At 39.3% G+C, this 22,228-nt stretch overlaps 2 protein-coding genes and 1 long non-coding RNA gene across 5 annotated transcripts in view; 1 reads left to right on the plus strand and 2 right to left on the minus strand.

The window, feature by feature from the left end:
• cpeb3 (cytoplasmic polyadenylation element binding protein 3) overlaps positions 1-9,720 on the plus strand; it is a 43,477-nt gene extending 33,757 nt beyond the window's left edge. For all 3 annotated transcript variants that reach the window (XM_007566952.2, XM_016679076.1, XM_016679077.1), the window contains 4 exons: positions 4,908-5,026; positions 5,752-5,866; positions 7,167-7,348; positions 8,444-9,720. In XM_007566952.2, coding sequence (XP_007567014.1) covers positions 4,908-5,026; positions 5,752-5,866; positions 7,167-7,348; positions 8,444-8,671 — 644 coding nt within the window. In that variant the 3' untranslated portion in view covers positions 8,672-9,720. The remainder of the gene's footprint in view (positions 1-4,907; positions 5,027-5,751; positions 5,867-7,166; positions 7,349-8,443) is intronic.
• On the minus strand, positions 3,565-8,633 carry LOC107838019 (uncharacterized). The gene is made up of 2 exons (XR_001664069.1): positions 8,545-8,633; positions 3,565-3,887 (listed from the first exon to the last, which is right to left on the minus strand). It is a non-coding gene; the product is annotated as an uncharacterized LOC107838019 (long non-coding RNA).
• Positions 9,721-14,474: 4,754 nt separating the features above from the next.
• btaf1 (BTAF1 RNA polymerase II, B-TFIID transcription factor-associated) overlaps positions 14,475-22,228 on the minus strand; it is a 29,480-nt gene continuing 21,726 nt past the window's right edge. Inside the window, exons 27-38 of the mRNA XM_007566954.2 lie at positions 21,711-21,832; positions 21,197-21,364; positions 20,985-21,062; positions 20,122-20,251; positions 19,913-20,054; positions 19,261-19,391; positions 18,458-18,580; positions 17,476-17,628; positions 17,192-17,403; positions 16,556-16,715; positions 15,814-15,984; positions 14,475-15,277 (exon numbers count right to left, since the gene is read on the minus strand). Of these exons, the coding sequence (XP_007567016.1) occupies positions 15,128-15,277; positions 15,814-15,984; positions 16,556-16,715; positions 17,192-17,403; positions 17,476-17,628; positions 18,458-18,580; positions 19,261-19,391; positions 19,913-20,054; positions 20,122-20,251; positions 20,985-21,062; positions 21,197-21,364; positions 21,711-21,832 (1,740 nt within the window). The 3' untranslated portion in view covers positions 14,475-15,127. The remainder of the gene's footprint in view (positions 15,278-15,813; positions 15,985-16,555; positions 16,716-17,191; positions 17,404-17,475; positions 17,629-18,457; positions 18,581-19,260; positions 19,392-19,912; positions 20,055-20,121; positions 20,252-20,984; positions 21,063-21,196; positions 21,365-21,710; positions 21,833-22,228) is intronic.

Here is a 22,228-nt window from a genome sequence, read left to right on the forward strand (position 1 = left end):
TTTAGAGATTTTAGTGATTTATTTCAGTTGTACATTTCATGTAAATTTGTTTAATTCTTCACTCATTCCCTCAGTCTCTCTTGGCTCCACCCACTTTGGTGTAATCGCACGCAAAGGGTTTGTTGGTAAAATTCATTACTGTTGCTCTATTGTTGCTGCAACATGGAAAGAAACCGTTAAATAATGAACATTAAGTTACTTCTGAACACATCAAGACTAATGAAGGGTCTGCTGAGAGTGACGTCTTCTGGTAATGTGACAATATGTCGCCTCCCCATGATTCAGGAAAGTATCCGTCCAGCTCTTTGCTCTTTCATGGTGTACAGATCGCCTTACTTAGCAGACGGTGCTGAGAGCTCAGGAGGAAAGCTTTCTAAATCGCAGGCACGAGCCACTGCGGCTCTCCGCTCTCCTCCCGTGGCATAAGCCTCCGCACTGCGCCAGGCTGACGGAGGCAGACACATCCTCAGCAGCAACTGGACTGAATATCAGCTCAGATTAAAGATGATGAAGTGGGTCACATTGATTTGGAGAAACGCTAATATTTCCTACACATTGACAAGCTGCTATAAAGAACCCCTGTCCACACTCACCATTACTGATCTATTCCTTCTGACGTTTCTCACTTAGGTGTTTTTTTAGATAATCAAACAAAGCCATTACATCTTGGAGAAATACCCAAAACAAATAGAAAATACATTCAAATGATGATTTTAAGCGCTTGAAAAAAAACATTCAGCCAACAAGTTCGTATCTTTTGGTGACTGGAAAATGATCCAGTTCAAAAACCTCCTGATTAAGCCACACTCTGGGGGCACAGCACTGTTACCTAGCAACACCGGCCAAGCCTAACCTGTTACCTAGCAACCCAAGCGGAGCTCCAGCACCTTTGGTCAGCTGGTTTTACCGGTGTATTTGCTGAGCAATGGCTGCTGGAGAAGATATGTTTTTGTTGTTGACTCACCATCCAGAAACCACCTGCTCCTTGTTGGTTGTGCAGGAGGCTTCACTTCTGCTTTTCAAAGATGAATGGTTGAAATCTTGATATCTTAGAATTATTTTGTGCTAAATAATGTAATCCACAATTAGGCAGTCTGCTCACTTCTGCCAGTTTTGAGCTCCTTTCAGAATGAGCTGTTTTTTTGGCAGTTGTAGCTGCCACGATGCCCAACTCAACATTTATACTCGCACGTGAAAATGGCTGCAAACCAATGCGCAATTATGCAACCGTACATCTTTGAAAAGCAGAAGTGGAGAATTCTACACAACCAACAAGAATGTCTTTCCTAGCAGCTTTAAATCCAGCTGACCAAACGTGCTGGAGCTCCACTTGGGTTGCTAGGTACCGGACTGGGGTTGCTAGAGGCAGAGCCTGCAGGTTTGTGACGTTACAATCTGAATGTTTTTTAATTTTCCAGACACCTAAAACCATGAACTTATTCCCAGAAACGATTAGTTGTTTTTTCTTTTAAAGCTCTTAGTCTGTTGGTTGAAGCAGTTGAGACCCAAATGAAGCACAAAACTGTTCAAAATGGAAATTTTTGCGCACCAAGTCCCGTTTCTAAGCCAAGAAAAGTGCAAATATTGTCTCGTTAAAGCGGCCTAGTTTCAGTCGGTGGCTTAGTTCAGTTGAAATCGGCATTTTGTTTCACCTTCAGCGTCTTTTCTCCACTTCCTGAAAGGCTCCTGCTCACCAGAGCCTATTTCTGAACGTTCAGCTTGTAAAGCCTCATTCATTCTCTTCCCACCTTTCCTTTCCTGTTTTACTCTGTTTTCCATCTCCTCCCTCCCCCTCCGAGTCACAGAACATGTTGTTCTCTCTCAGACTGGAAGAGCTGCTGGCTAGCTCTGCCTTTTCGTGCCTTATTTTTACCCCGTTTAGGTTTTTCCCCTCCTCTCTCTCTCTCTCTCTCTGAGGGGCGATGATGTTGTCCTAAAGCTCAGATTTATCCGAATGACATCCCGTCCTTACGTAAGCGTCAGCCGGCCGATGATGAGGCAGCTTTCCGGTGTGTGAACCCAATTAGCAGAGGGATTATTTGGATGTTTAAAGCAGCTGGTAGCGGTTTGTGTTTTAGCCCTGCTGTGTAAATAATGGTTTTAATTAATTAGATCCTTTTGGATTATTGTAAACGTTTAATAGAGCTGAGGATTGTCCTTAAAGTTCTGGATATGTACAGAAATAATTCAGTTAAACATCGGATTTTCAGATTCTGTCAGATGTAGAAATCTAATTTCCTTTCTTCTTCTTCTCCACTTCCTTTCTTTCTGCCATCCTTCCTTCCTTTACTCCTTCGTGTATTCATGCTTCCTTCCTTCCTTTTTATTCAAATCTGTCATTCATTTCTTCCATCCTTCTCGTGTCCTTTTGTCCTCCCTTCCTGTCTTCTTCCATTCTTTCCTATCCTCCTTTCTTCCTCCCTCCCTTTTCTTTTTGTATTTCCTTCCTTTCTGAATCTGAATGTTTTCTCCGCTCTTTTTCTTTTCTCGCTTTCTGCTGAGTCAGCCATTTCTTTTTGTCGCCTCCTTTTCTCTGTTCGTCTCAACGTTAGCAGCTCCACTCAGGAAGGGATGAAATCAAAAATAAATGATAAAAAAAAAGACAGCATCATTTTTAAGCTCCTCCATTTTTGCACATTCTGTGTGTGTCCGTCCGTCCGTCCTCTGGCCGCCGGGCGACACGCCGGGATCAGCCAATCAGATCACTTCTTATTCCCGTGACACATAAACGCCAACGGGAAAGAACAGCTGACGCACCAACAGCTGCTGCTCTTTAACCAGATCAGTTTCAGGGTTCATTTAAGTGCTTAAAATCCTTAAAATTTTTCAAGGTTTGGAAAGTGCTTGATATTCTAACTGAAATTTTGTAATAAAATTCAATGTAACATTTGATTAAAAGCCTAAATTTGTAAAGCTTTTACAGTAGAAACCAGATTATTTTCACAGCTACGACTACCGTTTATTTTTATTATCATGTATCTTGATAATTAATCAGTTAATCATCAGTAGTTTTTATTTTTGCCTTTTTCATGCAATATTAGAAATACATCTGCTTACTATTTTTGGATAAACTAATTAATAGTCGGTCAGTAAAAGGTGCCTAAAAGTAGATTTGGCTAAACATAAATACAGACAAAGGTTTTTTTTTTTTTTTTATCTTAAATGCAACATTTGTTTGTTTTTTGCAGTTTTGGTTTAATTCCTGCTCTGATTGTGTTGCTCTTTCAGCAAACTGGCTTTTTTTTGAGTCTCTATACTCCAGTTGACTATTAATCGATTACTTAATTGTTGTTTTAATTTAGTTTGCTTTATTCCTACTGTTGAATGTAGAATAGAAACACAAAACGTTAATTAATAAATGGTATCATGTAATTGTGAATTTAAACAGTTTTTAGTTCATTTGTATTGTTTTTGATGGAAAAATGTGAAAACTTGCTTCATAAATGCTGAATTTTACTGTGGATAAAGTACGAACCCTGCTGACGATGTAAAAATGTGGTTTTCAGTTTTTCTAGTTCTGGATTAGGATGAAATTGAGAAAATATACTATAAACTAGACATGGGTCAGGAGGAGATTAGATGGTAATTTACCAATTTTAATGAAGAGGAACAAAATGACATTGTGAATAAAAGAAGCGGAAGATATAAATGTTTAGTTTTTATCCATTTCCACTGATGTTTACATCTCAGCTGAATCTTTGTCTTTTTTTGGTGCCTCTAATTCGTTAGATGGATGTTGAATCGGTTTTCTGTCGCTCTGACCTTGAAGGAGGTCTCTGCTCTCGGCATTAAATGATGCAGAAAGTCTGAGAAAGTTTCTCTTTTTTCTTTCCTGCACAAAACCCCGTCACTCAGTGCGTTAGGCTGCTAAATATTGAACGGTTCCCCTGAGGAGCAAAACACAAAACATGACTGTGTGCTTTTGGTCTAGTGAAAATATCTTACAACACATGAAATGAGACAAAACTAACTTAAAAGTAACTTTTCAGCACAATATAGGAATGTATTTACTGCCATTAATTCCTTAAGATGGATGAAAAAAGTGCTGGTACCCTTACACCGAGTCAAAATAAAGCGAGAATAAAGTCATGTTATCAGACTGTTGCAATAATACCAGAAGAAAGTTGTTGTTACATGAATTAAGTCACAGTAATACTAGAATAAAGTCCTAATAACACAAGAATAGTCATAGAAGTCACATTATTATGAGAATAAAGTCATAATATTACTAGTATAAAGTTGTAATAATACAAAAAAGTTGTAATATTACAAGAATAAATTTGTACTACAAAAAGTAATGAGTATAAAGTTGTAATACAAGAAAATATTCATATCACAAGAATTAAGTTGTAATATAAGAATAAAGTCCCTAATCTCGTGAGAATAAAGTCATAGTTCTTCAAGAATAAAATCGTACAACAAGGCAAATTATCAGAATAAATTGTAATAATACGAGAATAAAAGTGTACAACAAAAAGTCATGATGATATGAGAATAAAGTCGTAATAATGGGAGAAAAGCCGTATGACAGTCAAAATAAAGCTGTAAGTAAAGCTGTAAAATTAGCAGAAATAAGTAGTAATTTTATTATAACTCCTACATGAAAAATACTAATTTAAAATAAGGAATGGCAGATTATTTATTTTATAACAAGACATTTTTCCAATGTTAAAAGTGAAATAATCTGCCAGTGGATCTAAACTTTTTCATCAATATTAAGGAATTATTTACTTAAACTCAAAGTTTACTTCTAAATTAGTTTTGTTTTATTTCAAGTGTATTTGCTCTAGAAACTAGACTTTATGTTTTTGCCTGCACTTATTCGCTGGAACTGTTAAATTGTTTGAATATATGATTATTTTTATTTCCTCTGGAGGTCATATTTCCTGAAAATCATTTTCTTCCAGGTTACGCCTTCCTGCTTTTCCAGGAAGAGGCTTCAGTCCAGGCGCTGATCGACGCCTGCATTGAGGAGGACGGGAAGCTCTACCTGTGTGTGTCCAGTCCCACCATCAAGGACAAACCAGTGAGTGTTACTGGTTCTCTGGCAGATTATTTCACCTGCAACAAGACATTTTTTCCTAGTTGTTAATCTGCCTGGGGAACAAATATTTTTCACCAATATTAAGGAATTGTTGACTTAAACTGAGCAGTTAAATTAGTTTTGTCTAATTTACTGGTGTTAAGTTTTTGAACTGGGGACCAAAACTTGCAAATTTAAGCTACTGGTGGTTCACAAAATTTGTTAAATTAAAAATGCAAAAATTAGTTCAGTTTTGTTTTTTATTCAACAATAAACTATAATTTTATGAAATCTATATATTATTTAAAAAGTAAACAGGGCTTCAAACTGTGGCCTTATTAAAAAGATAAAAAAGACAATTTTCACATTTTTGGGGCGTCGATTGTTTTCTGACATTCTTGTGATCAGGGGCCAAACAAAATGATTTCAAGGGCCACAAATGGCCCCCAGGCCACACTTTGGACTCCCCTGGTCTAATTTCTAGTTTCAAGCGTACTAAGAAATTTGTACTAGAAAGAAAACGATAAATACTTGGTAAGATTTTTGTTTTTGCAGTGTACTGATGATAATCTGAGGCTGATTCGTTAACAGATTAAATATTCACTTCCTGCCCATTTTCTCCGTATCACACAGCTTCATGCTAACTCTGTAGCGCTTTTCCTCGCCTATATTTCAGCTTTAGCTGAAATATTTTCCATTTTGTTTATTTTTTTCTTGTTTTTCTGCAGGTCCAGATCCGTCCCTGGAACCTGAGCGACAGCGACTTCGTCATGGACGGCTCCCAGCCTCTGGATCCGCGCAAAACCATCTTCGTTGGAGGGGTTCCCCGGCCCCTGCGTGCAGGTAGCCCTCCGTTATGAATCCTGCAGCTTCTGCCCCTTAAAGCCTCCAAATGCGCTTCATAAGGTGAACCGCAGCCAGAGGCAGTAAGGCAGTAATGAAGCATCTCCCGGTGAGAAAGCAATCCTCGTCTTGGGTTCCCAGGAGGGCGACCCAGAGGTCAACGCGTTAGGAATTCATGAGCTAATGGAAGGTTGAGCCTTTCTCTTAGCGGGATTAGCATCGCTAGCTTGTCTGCAATCTGACCCCCAGATAATTACCCCCAGCAGGTTGAAACTGCTGCTGCTGCTGTTAGTGGGAGACAGGGTGGGAAATTTTGTTCAATTTTAGAAAGAGGAAATCAGTCAACTACTAATAATAAAACTGGATGTTTTTGTCCCTCTTAATCATTAAAGCTGCATTGCCTAACTTCTACAAAATAGTTTTGTTGAAACTGTCACCATATTGTGACAGTTTAATATGAGAGTCCAAACTAGAAGCAACCAATCAGAGCCAGAAGGCGGGTCTTAGTGCTGTCAATCATCACCCGAGCCCCTGTCATAAATGCTAAGGCTAGTTAGCCTACTGATGACAGCAGATAAACCGTTTTCCTGCAACATTAAGTGGTTTCTCCGCCATTACCACATTTAACAAGTCCAGGATCTGAGGTTGATTGGCAGCGATAAGCCCCGCCTCCTGGCTCTGATTGGTTGTTTTTGGTTTGGTCTGTTTCTTATTAAACTGTCAAGACATGGAGACAGTTTTAACAAATGTGTAAAACCAAACTCTTGATAATATCAGAATAAAGTTTAATATCATGAGATATAAGCCAGAACGTGAGGATCAGCCCAGAATATTAAGAAAATAAAGTCGAAATAATACAAGAATAAAGCAGTAACATTAGGAGAATTATGTAGTAATTTTGTAATGACTCCTACATGAAAAATAAAAACTTAAAATAAGGAATGGTTGTTTTTTTTTCACTTAAAACACATTTTTGTCATGTTGTAAGTTAAATAATCTGCTGGTAGAATTTTTTTTTTTTCCAATCAATATTAAGGAATTATTGAATTAGAAAAGCTCCTCTATTTTGCTGAAAAGTTACTTGTAAGTTTGATTTCTCTCATTTTAAGTGTAATAAGATATTTGCACTTGAAACTAGACCAAAAATATTTGGCCAGATTTTTGTTTTTACAGTGTACGCTTGCATGTTTTGGCTGAAGCTCTAAAAGTATTTGTAATACAGATTTTTAGTATTTTTGCAGTGTATTGTAGAAGAAACCCAGTCTTATTTTTGGCTCCGTGTTTTCCTCTCGTCTTCCAGTGGAGCTAGCGATGATAATGGATCGGCTGTATGGAGGCGTTTGCTACGCCGGCATCGACACGGACCCGGAGCTGAAATATCCGAAGGGAGCCGGGCGCGTGGCGTTCTCCAACCAGCAGAGCTACATCGCCGCCATCAGCGCCCGCTTTGTCCAGCTGCAGCACAACGACATCGACAAAAGGGTGAGCGAGTTCACCAGAGAGAGACGTTAGCGCTGCCAGAGTAACTGGTTACATTTACTCAGTTACTTGAGTAACTTTTTTTGAAAAAATGTGCTTAACTAGTTACTACGCAATTGTGATTATGAAGTATTTCTATCACACCTGCAGTTTCATGATTTTAGTGAGAAACTGATTTGGAAAAAATATTTTTTTTGCCTGATTTTGTTATTTTTTGTTACTTATATGAATTATTGTAATTTTAAAATATCAACATTTCCACTTTAAATTTTGGTCCGTCTGATGATGTATGATAGATAATTTGATCAGTTACTCAGTACTTGAGTAGATTTTTTACCAAATACTCTGTTAAGTATATTTATTTCCTGCTCTGCCAGAAGCTTCTCTGCAGCCTACAGAACCGGAAGGCCCGGCCCGGCTGTGTAATCACTCTGCATCTCAACAGATGTTTCAGGTTGCAGACACATAGAGCCGGTTTAATTATAGTAGTTCCCCATGCGTGAATGTCCAGCTGCGCCACAGCTCCCTTATTTTAGGCGCACCGGCCGATTGAGACCGAGACAGACTGGGCGTCAGCCGGGAGGGTGGGCCGGCCCGGTCCAGTCGGGTCCAGCCCACCTCAGCTAACGTCGTTTATCTTCAGTTGGGGGCGGCAAGGGCTTTATTATGAACACAAGTCTTGCACAATAACAGCAATTAGGGGAGAAAACTGCCAAAACACGACATCTGATCATGTGTTTTTGGTCTGGATTCTATCGCAGATAAATAAGACAAAAGTAACTGAAAAGCAGCTTTTCAGCAAGAGATGGGAACTTGTTTTAAATCAGCAATTCCTTATAATTGATTGAAAATGTGTCTTTTCCTTGTTCATGTGAGTAATTTTATCCTGCTATCATGTTCGAAAAAGAATAAAAGCTCTTATATCTTGCTATCTTGTAAGTTATTTTTCTCTGATTTAAAATGTAGTAAGTTGGGCCAAAATTACTTGATAATATTTTGTATTTTTGCAGTAATCTTGTGACCATAATTTTTATTTTTTTGTTGATTTTGCCAGGACTTGTTGAACTCTTGATGACCTCTCTGCGTCTCCCCCTACAGGTGGAGGTGAAGCCGTACGTCCTGGACGACCAGATGTGCGACGAGTGCCAGGGCGCGCGCTGCGGCGGGAAGTTCGCCCCGTTCTTCTGTGCCAACGTCACCTGCCTGCAGTACTACTGCGAGTTCTGCTGGGCCAGCATCCACTCCCGGGCCGGCCGCGAGTTCCACAAGCCGCTGGTGAAGGAGGGCGGCGACCGCCCTCGACACGTCTCCTTCCGCTGGAGCTGAGGGCGGCGGGCCAGCGGGGTCAGCGGGGGGTCACGGATCTGCACTATCCTCAACCCAGACGAAGAAGAAGAAATGACAACAGCTCCCGCCGGCTTCACCCGACATGGAAAAAATGCGAAACGGATCAGATTCTCGGTTCTGAACTCGTTGTCAAAGCTTTGTGGGGAGGAAAAACTCCACCAGCTTACAATTTGCACTTTGGCACAAAGTCTCACTATAAAACACACACATACACACGTACACACACACGGGACGGTTCGGTATGTCCCCCCTCGGGACCGCTCACGTATTTAAAAATACACATAGCTCTATTTTTTTTGTACTTATCTAGACGTTAAATAGATGGTTTAAATTTTATGCAAAAGGAGCATGCACTTACTTTGAAACAACTGTAGTTACGTCGCCCCTAGTTAAAATCATAAAGAAGAATAAATAAATAAAAAAACTACCAAAGGCTAATTGAATAAATGCAGAAGTTAGGCGGCATCAGATGTAGCAACAATTACCAGCTCTGAAGACAACTGATATATTCTCTGTAAATGTTCATACCTCACAATCAGATTAGTTTGCGTTCGATATCTAGGTCTTTATTTTTATAATAACATAATTTTTTTTGTGTAATGTAAATGTAACTGCTGCGGGAGCTTTGCTGCTAAATCCCATGGTATGAACAGATAACTTAAGTACTTTATTTTATTTTCCCAGCGAGGAATTCAGAAGCAGCCGGTGTTTCAGGACGACGAGTTGTCTCAGGCAATGATGGCCGACGTTTTGAGGTCAGGGGTCGCCCCTAACTGCATGTTCTAGTCAGGCTACTGCATGCAAAACACTTTTTCAGTATCATGTCTGCAGGTTTTTGTTTTTATTTTGATTCTGGCCATGTTTTGCACAACGCACTGCAAGCCGTGTTACACCCTGCTGAAGGACTCGCACATCAGATCACTGAAAATTTGATGGTGTTTTACTGGGATTTTATAAAATTAGAGCAATGGAAAGTAATTTATGTAGTAGAGGAAATTTGCAAATTAAAAATCTCAATAGGTGAACAATGGAATATACTCCGGCCCCCAGATATCTGAATATTTCTTTTTGCAGAAACAGAAAATCTTACCAAGTATTTTTGGTCTTACTTAAAATAAGAAAAAAAAATAACTTACAAGTAACTTTTAAACAATAAACAGGGTCTTGTTTTAAATAAATATACATTAATATTGATGAGGAATGTTGGATTTTTTTTTTCCACAAGAAGACATTTTTCTCGTTAAAAGTGAAACAATCTGCCAGTGGAACTAGAACTGGGTTGCTAGGTAACGGGCTGGGCTTGGCTGGCGTTGCTAGGTAACGGTGCAGGGGCCGTTGTTAGTCAAATAATCTGCCAATATAACTAGCACTTTTTGACCAATATTAAGGAATTATTTACTTTAAACAAGTCTCTATATCTTGTTGAAAAATTACTTGTAAATTATATTTTGTCACTAGAAACTGGAGCAAAAATACTTGGCAAGATTTGGTGGTGTTGCAGTGTGCTACTTTTTAGTGCATCTCTCAGATTTTCACATTTAGATTGAACACTTGCACTGCACTGAAATAAAAAAATTGGATTGATAGCGATATCAAAATTAATATTGGATTTATGTCCAGTAACCAATATTTACCACTGGTTATTGGACCAATATTTATGATATTACATCATAAATATTTCTCTACCGTTTTGACACCAGTAAAAAAAAATAGCCAAAACCAAATGTCAGTAAGATGAAAATAAATATCAACTTTTTTTAATTTATTGAGCCGATATCAATATGTTTAATTAATTTGAGGCCTGAAATAAAATTACAAACAGCTGGATGCTAATATTTAGGTAAAACTGGATTTTATTCAGGGAAATTAAAGTAAAGATGGCGACGTTTGTTCTAAAACTTTCTTCCCGCTTCAGCTTGCGGTACTTTCTGTTGATCAATCACATAAAAATCCCATTAAAACACATTAAAGTGCGTGATTTTGGTGCAAGGAAAATATGAAAAAAGTTAAAGCGCTGTGAATACTTTTCGCACGACGCTGTACGTTTAAACTGGACGGGAACAGGTAACCATAGCAACGCCGCGCGAGCAGATCAGGACGACGGCGGTTTTTAAACTATTACTCACAAATGAAGTGTAGGACTACAATTAAAACCTGTAATAGGTGAAGTACTTTATTTGCGGTGATTGTTGATTATAATTGTGCAATTTTCTTTCTTTTTACTTTTTTTATACTGTACGTAGTTAGATCTGCCTAGAACTGTGATTCGCTTTAACTGTCATCAGTGTCCGACATAGAAGTCCTGTGAAACTTCATAAACTAGCTAGCATATGCACACGTATATCCGTCGGTTATATAAATGTAAAATATTCTCACTGATTCACGTCTGGATACACACGAACACACACCTGGGACGGAAGGTTTTCAGGCCAAAAACGTCGAATCTGACCTGAAGAAAAGACAAAAATGTGAGCGGGGTTAAATAAAAAAAAACGAACACGTAAAACTATATTGTTCACGCACGCAAAACTTTATTGTTCGTTCCAACTCTTGACAAAAGCGTTTTTACGTCACAACGCAACCAAAGAGCTCACTTGTTTGTCTTTTTTATTTTTATTTTGGAGAGTGATTAAGCAGAAAAAACCCCATAAAGCTACTGGAGATCTGAGATTGATAAACTGAGCCCTTACACATGCTGATATATTTTTTTAAAAATGGGAAAAATGGCGGAGATGAAGATGTGTGACGCAATCACCAGATTTTTTAATAGTTTTTTTTTTTTTTTTTTGTCTCCTGCAAAGCTTGAAGTACCGGACCTGCTAAATAAATGAAATAAAAATAAAGGTGGACATTATATATTTTTGGGTTCTATTAAAAGCTGAAAAAAATGATGATGGTGACGGAAACTGTGTGTGTGTGTGTGTGTGTTACTGTTTTCAGTCGTAAACTGTTGTTTTTCCTGCTTTTGTGTTTCTGTTTAAGAAAAACTAATTGGACCTGAGCAGAAGAGATAATATTCCTGATGAATAATGAGTGAATTCTGGGGAGAGTTTTTATTTTTTCAAACATTTCTTTGCCCCCTTTTTACCCAGTTTTCTATTCTTTATGATTATTTTTATTATTTTTCCTGTATTTGTTGTGCACTACACTTTGTATCTGAAAACAGTTTGCAACAGTCAGCAGTTTTTTTTTTGAAAGACTGATTTAAAAAAAAAATCCTTTGCAATACCTCAGTTTTGACATATATTAGGAGAGAAACATATTTTCTAAGTTTATTCAGATGGACAAATGTATATTAATTTAATTCTTCAAGAGAGATGATTTTTTATGTTTTTATTTTAAGAATTTATTTTTTTTAAAGAGAGTTAATGAAGGAGCTAAAGCTTTATAACTAATATAATGATGTTTGTAGTGATAGTAGGCTCTACTTTACTGGTTTAGAAGCAGGATTCCCACTGGTTTAATTGGTTGAGAGAGCAGAAAGCTCAAATATCAGGTGCTCTGAGAAGAAATTAAAGCAGATTCCCGACCTTTTTTATATTTATAACCAATCATCTATGCTGACCAGAGTTGTGAAAGAGATCTTCTGTTCGTTATTTTTTTTAAGAGAAGTTTTTTATGTTTCCTAAAAGTATGTGCTCTCGTTTTTTTTCTTTTTGTTTTGTAAAAAAAATAAAAATAAAAGAGAATAAATAAAAAAAAAATAGCAAAAAAAAAAGAAAGAATTGATTTGCTGTCCTGATGTAGTTGGGAGAAACAAAAAGACTTCTGAAAGTCACTGGACACAGAAAAAGAGAAGAATGTTATTTTTAACACTAAACACACAAATGTTTTCACCTGTAGCTTGATTGAAAGCCCCCAAGGTGCATCAATTTGACTGGTGGCCTTTCTGTTCACGCGAGACTTGAATTAGCCCCGCCCCCTTCCTCCTTTTTAAGGCTAACAACCTTGATTCTTTGTCGTAATGTGCAATACTCTGTTTGTACCGTTTGTAGAAAAGAAGAAAATGAGAAAAAGAGGCATAAAATCTTATTGCGAAATTATTTTCATTGCAAGCGTTGTGATCCACTAAAATCATTTTCTACTGTGTATTTACCTACTCTACCTGCTAGTACCTTCCAGTAGTAATGTAGCCTTTGTACTGAGAAATTTTCTTCTTTTTTTTAAGAGTTTTGCAGAAAAAAAAAGGAATTCAAACATATTTACATTTTTTTTATTTCATGTATTTCTTTACAAACTTCATATCTGGTCATGTCATTAATATTATTTTGTATTTTTACTTTGAATAAATTAATTTTATTATGCTAATTCTTAATTTTATTTTTTTGGGAAGCTGAAAAATCCCTTTGTATTATTGTTACTAAACTGTCTTGTTTCTTGAAATGCTGAGCTTTATGTGTTAACTTGCTGATGTTGCTTACATTAGTGTGAAAATGATCTACAAAAGTAAAACAAAAAAATTTAAAGGAAGAGATTGGTGGCTGGTGATGTATTAGTGGTTTATAATGTAAATGAATGAATGGGCAATAAAGGAAAACTGGCAGAAAGTAAATATTTGTGCTGTAATTGAATAAAGCAATACTGAAGCACAAATAAAAAATGTTGCTAATGTTACAAAAACTAAAATATAGAATTATGTAATCAAATTCCTTAAATGTTAAAACATAAATTCAGAGAATAATTTCACATCTTTAAATCTATCTTTTTTTTTTAACCGCATCAGTTTGTAGTTTGCTGAATTTACCTGCAAATATATTTGTACAATGAGTCAATGTTCATTGTTTAACGCAGCATAATTCAACAAATATTTATGCCAAAGGGAAATTAAATGCTGTTGTAACTAATATCCAAATATCTTCAAAAAGTCAATGATGTTGGAACTCCAGTAGCAGTCAGTCCTGCAACAAGTCTGAAGAGGCCTCTGACTGAAGATTGTTGCTGTGTGACACAGAGTTAATGAAGGAGCTAAAGCTTTATAACTGATGTTTGTAGTGATAGTAGGGTCTACTTTACTGGTAGACCCTACTATCACATGATGTCATGACTATCATGATGTGCTAGATATCTGGGCAGCTCAGATTACATTTCTATAGTGTCATGTCCTGAATGATGTCATCTGTTGTTGTCTAGCTCTGCTAATCCACCTCATTTGCTTTTGCATCGTAGTTGTACAAAAGTTAAAATATATATATTTCCAGCTGGATGTCATCCAAGACTGTAGGGAATAAAAAGGAAAAAAAGTCTACAAAAAACCCTAATTAAAACTGAAAAAAAATTACACCTAGTTTTCCAAATTTAAAAAAAAACCTAACACTATAATTAATCATAAATACATATGACAAAATTTGGCCACAAAAGTTAAACCTGGATCTTATTTTCTACTGCTTAAAGCTTAACAAATTTATCTATTTTCTATTATTTTGATTGCTACATTCACTTCCAATACAAATTTCTGATACGATCATGTTCTCAAATGTGCAACACTGCCATCTAGCGACCATTGCAGCGCAACTGCAGTGAATGGTGTAAGCCCAATGAATGTAGACAGAGGACAAGTGGTGACATGCCTGCGCTCAGAGTGTTTCAAAGAAAACAATAAAACCTGCAACAATGTTGCTGATATTTCCTCAAAGAAGAAACTCGTGGCTATGTTTTAGTAAGGTAATATTTAAGCACATCTATAATCTCTGTAAAAGACCACATGAAAACTTCTGGCGGGCCGCATTTGGCCCGCGGGCCTCGAGTTTGACATGGCACTCACAAACAGAAAAGAAGGTCAACATTCAAGGTTTTCAGAATTTATTACAATTCCACTATCATAAAGAAAAAGCAGCAGTTAGAGAAATATGTACAAGTCTACAGTTCCTTTTTAAAACACTTTGGGCCAAGTTTTCAGGTACCAGTCTGGGCTCGGCGCCACGGCTCGTCACAGCCACCTGGGTTCCCTTTGTGATCCAAACCGTGTTGGGTTTCCATCCGTCAGAGAAGCGCTGACAGGCAGGGCTCAGTTTAAGACTTTGTGACATGTTGCACAAGCAGCTAACACTGAATATCCTCTGGAAGGTGAAGTGCGAAGAGAGCGAGCTCCTGCTGCCGCGGATATAAATTAGAGCTATAATTATTATACATGTGCTTGAAAGGTGAGAGCGGCACCCACTGACGACGCAATTCAACACTGGAGATGTTTGTCGCTTGCTCTGGTTTACTGGTCTGTGACGGTCAACGTAAAAAAAAAAAAAAAGTTCTGGAAGAGGACCGAGCCTTGGAGAAGCTCTGTTCCTCCAGACCTTTCAAATTAAGAGCATTAAAATGTACGAACAGTTCCTGATCTGGTTGTGTTTGCCTTCTACTGTAACCCTGATCCATTTTTATTATTTTCCCCTCCTGGCCAGGTCCTGCTTGGCCTGCAGATGGCTGAACGGAGTCCTAACAGTGCTAGTGCAATGAGTTCATGAAGCTGTCCAGGTTGTACTCCGAGTCGTACTGCTGCTGGTCCCACAGCTCCCCAAGTCCGTCCAACACCGACTTTATGGACGCCTTTCCTGAGGTCGATGACGACTGCTCGCCTTTGTCACTCTTGTCATCCTGAAATCATCCAGAAACAAAACCAAAAGGATGAATTAGTCCAAATAACTAGACGATATTCATCTGGACACACAGAGAGACAAACTGGGGAAAGAAACTGACTTGTTTTTGCAAACAGTTTCTGTAGCATCTATCTGAATGGTAAAAGTCGAAACAGTTCATGTCCAGAATATGCGGGCTCTGCAGAGACGAGTCAAAAGTCTCACTTTCTATTCTTGTGTAAGAAATCAACTCGATTTCTTCAGCTGTTGATGCTACGCATGGCTGTAATAAACAAAGTAGAGGAGTATACATCTCAGAAAAATGGAGTCATCTTCTCCAAGCTAGAGGGTCAGACCAAGAAATTTAGATCTTCATGCCTGTGGTAAGGCACAGACCACCACCAGTGGATGGCAGCGTTGTACCGGTCCCATCCCAGCCTGGAGCGACCGGCCGCTCCAGGCTGACAGGCCTCCCCTCCGCACCGGAGGTTTGGACTGTGATTCGCTACATCACATCAGAACTAATTCAGCAAATGTGTTTCCGTCTCCAGTCACCTTGTCCAGAGTGAAGAGGTTGAGCAGCTGGTCTGTGCCCATGCTCTGCAGGTTGGTGTTCTCCTGGTTGATGACGGTGTTGGCGATGCTCATCTTGAATTTCTGCAGTCCCATGATCTTCTCCTCCAGCGTGCCTCGAGTGATCAACCTGTAAACGTTCACCACCCGTTTCTGCACAAGACAGGCGACAGGAAGTGGAAGGTGAGCCTTAGAGGTGACCCATCATCAGGTCAGGACAGGTCAAAGGGCAAAACAAAACATGTTCTTTACAATTTCTGCACAAAATCAATCTTAGATTATGAGATTTTAGCTGTTTTAGGGCATCTTGTCACTTTAAATCCAAATAAGCTGCTACTGGCCACGCCTCCTGACTCAACATTTACACTTACACCTAAAAATCTCTGCAAACATATGAAATTATACAACCATACAACCGTGAAAAGCAGAAGTGGAGCCTCCTGCACAAATAAGACTTCAGCAAGTGGCTCTGAATGGTAACACTTGTCTTTTCCAGCAGCCACTGTACATCGCATACTGCGGTAAAACCAGCTGACCAAACATACTGGAGCTCAGCTTTTGTTGCAAGGCAACATTAACTTATTGTTAAAAAAACAGCTGGGTGTTTTTTTTAAGAGCTTAGGGGTTTTTTAGAAGCAGTAAAAACAGAATTGGAAGTACAAATGCCACGTCTCTCCCCTTCCTGATTTTCCATGAGAGGTCATAAAGCGTCCCGCAGCAGTACCTGTCCTATTCTATGGGCGCGGTCCATGGCCTGCAGGTCCCTCATGGGGTTCCAGTCGTGCTCCACAAACACCACAGTGTCTGCGCCGGTGAGGTTCAAACCCAGACCACCGACATGGGTGGTGAGCAGCAGCACATCAATGGAGGGATCGTTGTTAAACCTGAGGAACAGAAAAGACGAAGATCAGCCTTAGTTACAAACCCATCAACAAACAGAGGATGGGTTCTTCTACTTCTATTGATGTAATTTAGCATCAAATGTGTGTCAAACTTATTTTCATTTTGGGTCACATCCCTAATTTTTTGCAATGAAAATCTAATTTTCTGGTGCTAATTTAGAAATATTTGCACTTCTATATGATGTTAAATGTGACTTTTTGTTAGTCGCCACATCGATCACGGATGTAATGCTGAGGCAGCAGTGTTGTAAAAGTAAGAAATACTGCCACCTGCAGGTGGGAGTTAGAATCACTTAAACATGATGCTTGACAATTTTTAAGGGAAATCTGTGTTGATTTTGTTTGGATTTTTGCAGAATTGTGAAAAACTGGAGGCACTGAATAATAAAAAGGTCACATAAAAAGCTGCTGCGGGCCAGATTTGGCCCCAGAGCCTCATGTTTGACACAGTGGCGTACCTGGAGACGATGGAGTGGCGCTGGCCGGCCGGCACGCTGCCATCCAGCCGCAGGTAGGTGACGGTGGGCAGTTTGGGCTTCAGCAGGTCGTGCTCCACGATGTCCAGCATGCTCTTCAGCTGACAGAAGATGAGGACGCGATGCTGCGCCACCACCGCCTCCGTCCCGCCTTCCACTCCTCCGCCGCCACCAAGACCACAATCCAGCAGCAGCTGGAGAGCGAGAGCACGTCAGAACCACACCAGCATAAAAAAAGAACAGGCAACGGCGCCTCAGCACGCTACCTGTTTGAGAGCAGAGAGCTTCGGCGCGTGCTGAATGTCGCGCAGGTTGGAGTTCTGACACGCCAGCTGCTCCGTGATGCGTTTGTACTCCGGATGCTGCGGCGTCAGAACCAGGTTCGGGTGGTTGCAGAGCTTCCGCAGGTACTGCAGCGCCTGAAGGACAGGAGGTCAGGTTACAGCGCAGTCACAACAGAAAGCAACACAATGCAGCGGCCAAGTCAAATCTGGAGCAGAAGGAAAATAATGATGGCGATTTGCATTGAAAATTTTACTGGAATATTTTATGGTATAATAAACGTGACGATAACCAATTACTGCTTATTTTTTTAGGCTGTTTTTCATTTTATTTTATTTGTTTTTTATGGCTGCATGACAGCAACTGTAGTCACACAAACACTGCACTTGAAAAATATTCCCACTTCTTCAGGACACCAATCACAAAAATAATTGATTTGCATCACTAATCACATATTGACAAATTTATTAATACTTTCACTGGATAAAATAGTAAATTTGAAGTTTCAAACATTAACTGGAATTTATTGTGAAAGCAATAAATCAAAATTTTCATGACAATAAATTATAAATACGATTAATTCCCAAACTTAAAAGAAAATGACAAGTTTTGCAGAGTAATGATCTGAAAAGCATGAAAGTCTTTGCAAGAAAACGAATGGAAAGAATCAGTCAAAGAGCGTCTGATGCTGCAAGACTTGAACATCAAAGTTCAAATTCTTAATTAAATTTAAATCTGGACTTTGACTAGACCACTCTCGCATTCAAAAATGTTTTAAAGTTTATATTCAGGTTGGTGAACTTCTACTCCAATGTTTCCTCTGCCTACATCCCCCAGAATGCTGTGCGGTTCTGGATCAGACTCCAGCGAAATGATCAAATTAAATAAAAACGTTTCTTTCTATTGATATTGATCACATGTCTATTACGATAAACAAACCGAAGTTTGCATAAAAAGTGTTGATACCTGGAAGACGTGACCCGTGGCCTTCAGCTTGGGCTTCTCCTCTTCCTCACTGGAGGCTGCAGAGATGCTGTCCTCCACGCTGGCCTTGGCTCGAGACTTTGCAAAGTCTTCGTAGAGCTGAACCTGATAGAGCATTCAGGTTTTTAACAGATCAGACAAGAAGAGAACAAAAAAGAAAAATGTTACATGTTGAGCATTTAGACAGCAACAGTTCAGAGAAAACGACTGAAAACAAATCCAGGTGAAGAAATGTTAGTCTGTTAAGAAGAGCCAGACATCTGAACGCATCCTTCAGTCCTGATTCCTGCAAAAAAAGGAAGGACAAAGAAAGGAAGGACAGAAGGAAAGAAATAAGGAAGGCAAGGAAAGAAGGTTAGTCAGAAGGAAGGACAAAAAGACAGAAGGAAGGAAGTCAGAAAGGAAGGAAAGCAAAAAAAAGGAAGGAAGGACAGTAGAAAGAAAGAAAGGAAAGCAACCAGCTGACTTCTTTAAATCCGAGACGTGTAAAATATGCAGGATGATTTTGTTTCCCTGCTGGAAACAACCTGAGAACTAATTCATATTTAACTTCCAGGTGTTTTTCTAGCTGATCTGAGAATTTTTGCCCCAAATGGGGCAAAAAGCAGTTTTCTGTTCACTGCAATCCTCAGTCTGGCCTGAAGAGGTCCCCAAATCCCACCCACTGCTATTTTACACATTTCAGCTCCTGCTATCATCTAGAACGGTAGTGCAACATGTCGGACGTCTGTAATTGATTCTATAAGTATTTAAAAGTGAATAACCAACGGAGAGAGCTGATGTACCTGCAGAGGGCTGAGAGTGCAGTAATAGTCCTGGATTATTTTAGGAGGAAGGTCTTGGAGCACATCCTCCTTCATCCTCCTCAGAAGGAACGGCAGGACCTGCCGATGAAGAGCCTCCATGGCGAGGACGCCTGGCAGGAGGAGACGCGCATAAGCAGATTAAAACGGAGAAAATAAAGTTCAATTTTACTCTGAAAAGACAAACTTAAGAGTTTAACTACAACATGCATGACGTCATTCACAATTTCTACATTAAACATTTATAAACAAATTCAGTTTCTAAAGAATAAAACAGAAGGAAGGAAGGAAACAAGGGAGAAAGGAAGGAAGGAACTAAGGAAACAAGGGAGAAAGGAAGGAAGGAACTAAGGAAACAAGGGAGAAAGGAAGGAAGGAAGGAACTAAGGAAACAAGGGAGAAAGGAAGGAACGAAGGAAACAAGGGAAAGAAGGAAGGAAGGAAACAAGGGAGGGAGGGAAGGACGAAAGTTAAGGAAACGAGGAAGGGAAGGAAGTAAAGAGGGAAGACCGAAAGACATCCTGGCATGTTTAGACGTTTCCTGTTCTCCTCTCCAACCCTTCAGTCATTTCATTCAACCTGAATCATTATTCCAGGCTGTGTTGGACCGTTGCATTCTGGGAACACGACGTACCAGCTTCCTGTTCTCTGGACGAGCTCTTGGCGTCGCGGCTGGCCAGGATGGGTTTCCCGTAGCGAGCGGCGAACTGGCGTTCTGTTCCCAGGAAGCCGGGCATCAGGAAGTCGAAGAGCGACCAGAGCTCCAGGACGTTGTTCTGCAGAGGAAGCGTAGGGTTTCAGCGGATCCACCAGGGGGAGCCGACGCTTCCTCTAAGGACTCACCTGGATGGGCGTTCCCGACAGGATGACCCTGAAGTTGGCCGCCAGCTGCTTGATGGCTTTGGACAGTTTGGTTTTCCCATTCTTGATCACATGACCCTCATCCAAGATGCAGTAATTAAATTTTATATTTCTGTTAAAAAATAAAAAACAGAAATTTTGTTATAATGGAACTAAGCCAGGGGTGTCCAAAATGCGGCTCGGGGGCCATTTGTGGCCCTTAGACTATTTTCTGCGGCCCAAACTGCAGTTTAAAAATTATACAAATTTAGATTCAGACGGAGACTTTAGTTTGTAATCAGGGTAAAAATTGACAATTTTCATACACAGGAAAATGTAAAGTACGACAAAGTATTTATCCTTTTATAACCAAGTTTAAACCAAACGGAACTTTTCCTGAAAAGCCAACTTTGCTATAAATCATCTTTTATTCTTTCTTAAACTTGATAGAAGCAAACGTGATAGAAAGTGACTCAAATCCTGTTATTAGTACTGAAATTTATTCAAACCCAAAAGAAACTGAAAAATAGATGCATTTCTTTTTAATCTTTTTAATACACCAAACATGCTAAATTAGAAGAAGTTGTAAATTTAAGCCAAAAAATAAATTTTGAGAGTAATCTCAGAAATTTTCTAGAAAAAAGAAGGAAATGTCTGAGTAAAATTTACTCCTTTTATTTTAAAGGGATTTTAAAAGTATTTAAAAATCCCTTTAAAGTTTTTGCTCTACAATAAATATCCGTCTACTTTATCTGCTTGATTTTAGGCTGTTTGTTTTAACCTGCAATTTCCTTTGAATCTACAATTTTGGCAAAAAGTTTGGACACTCCTGCTGTACGTAAAGAACAGACTCGGCGGATCCTCACCTAAAAAAGTCGATGTCGTTCCGCACGACATCATAGGAAGCGACTACCAGGTTGTGTTTTTTCACTTGATGCTGCAACCTGAAACGCAGAACCTCAGTTAGTCATCCAAGTGTTTATAGGCTTTATGAAAAAACAGAAACGCTTTCTTTGCTAGTTCAGTCCTGCAGGGTACGTCTGAGTCACGCTCCTGCGGCTAGCTGACTGATGCTCACCGCATTCGCTCCGTGGGGGGCCCGGTGTAGTGCAGCGGGTTGAGGAACTCTTTGGAGCAGAACTTGGCCACTTCGTCCACCCAGTGGCCCGTCAGCGTGGGCGGACACACCACCAGCGAGGGCAGGGGGCTGCAGTCTGCTGCCTTGGTCTTCGCATATTCCTGAGCCCTGAAAAGTACAGAGTTGGCATCAGAGCTTCAAAAACAGACACAAGAAGCATTTTTCATAAATGAATGAAGTTACATTTCAGAGCCGTTACAAAGCTCGGACCTTCATGGGAATTTGTAGCCATGGAAACAGGAGTTGGATGTTTTGTTTATAAGGTTCAGGTGAACTTGAGTGTTTAATCAAACTAGCTTGGTAGAAGCTGTAGTAATTCAGAGAAAGTGTGACGGGAGACTTTAATTCTAACTTTGTTTTCTTTGCAACCAAACCTTTGTTCAGAGCAACAGTTACTTTATCGTGTAACGTTGTTTAACTGCTGTCCTTGATTAAATGAACCTGAAGTGAGCACCTGAGGTACTGATCTCCTGCCAGAATGCAGATGGACTGCAGTGTCTTCCCCAGGCCCATATCGTCACAGAGGATCCCGTGCAGCTTGTATTTGTTCAGGAACGCCAGCCAGTTCACGCCGTCCTGCAGGACACAGCAGCGTGTTTGTGTCAGTATCAGAGAGGCGTAATCTCCAAACAACCTGATCTACAAAAAGTTAATCTCACTTAGTCTAAAATGTAAAACTCAGATCACAAAGTAACGTAGATTTCATTCGGTTTCTATTCAGCTTCTATTTTTAAATAAAGCATGAATTTGATAAGAAAAAACAAACACAAGGTTCAATATATAATATCCACAAATATTTAGGGAAAGTTTAGTGGAAGGTAAAACTGTAGTAGAGTGAGAAAAATATGCATTTTTTTACTTTTATGATGCTCCATACATTTCATCAATAGCTGAATAACTGTAGTAATGCTAACGGTACTGGAAACTAACAACAAAGCTAATTTTGGAAAATGACATTTGTAGTTGAAGCTC

The sequence above is a fragment of the Poecilia formosa genome, unplaced genomic scaffold (assembly GCF_000485575.1).
Source record: "Poecilia formosa unplaced genomic scaffold, Poecilia_formosa-5.1.2 Scaffold201, whole genome shotgun sequence".
In the NCBI taxonomy this organism is placed as follows: Eukaryota; Metazoa; Chordata; class Actinopteri; order Cyprinodontiformes; family Poeciliidae; genus Poecilia; species Poecilia formosa.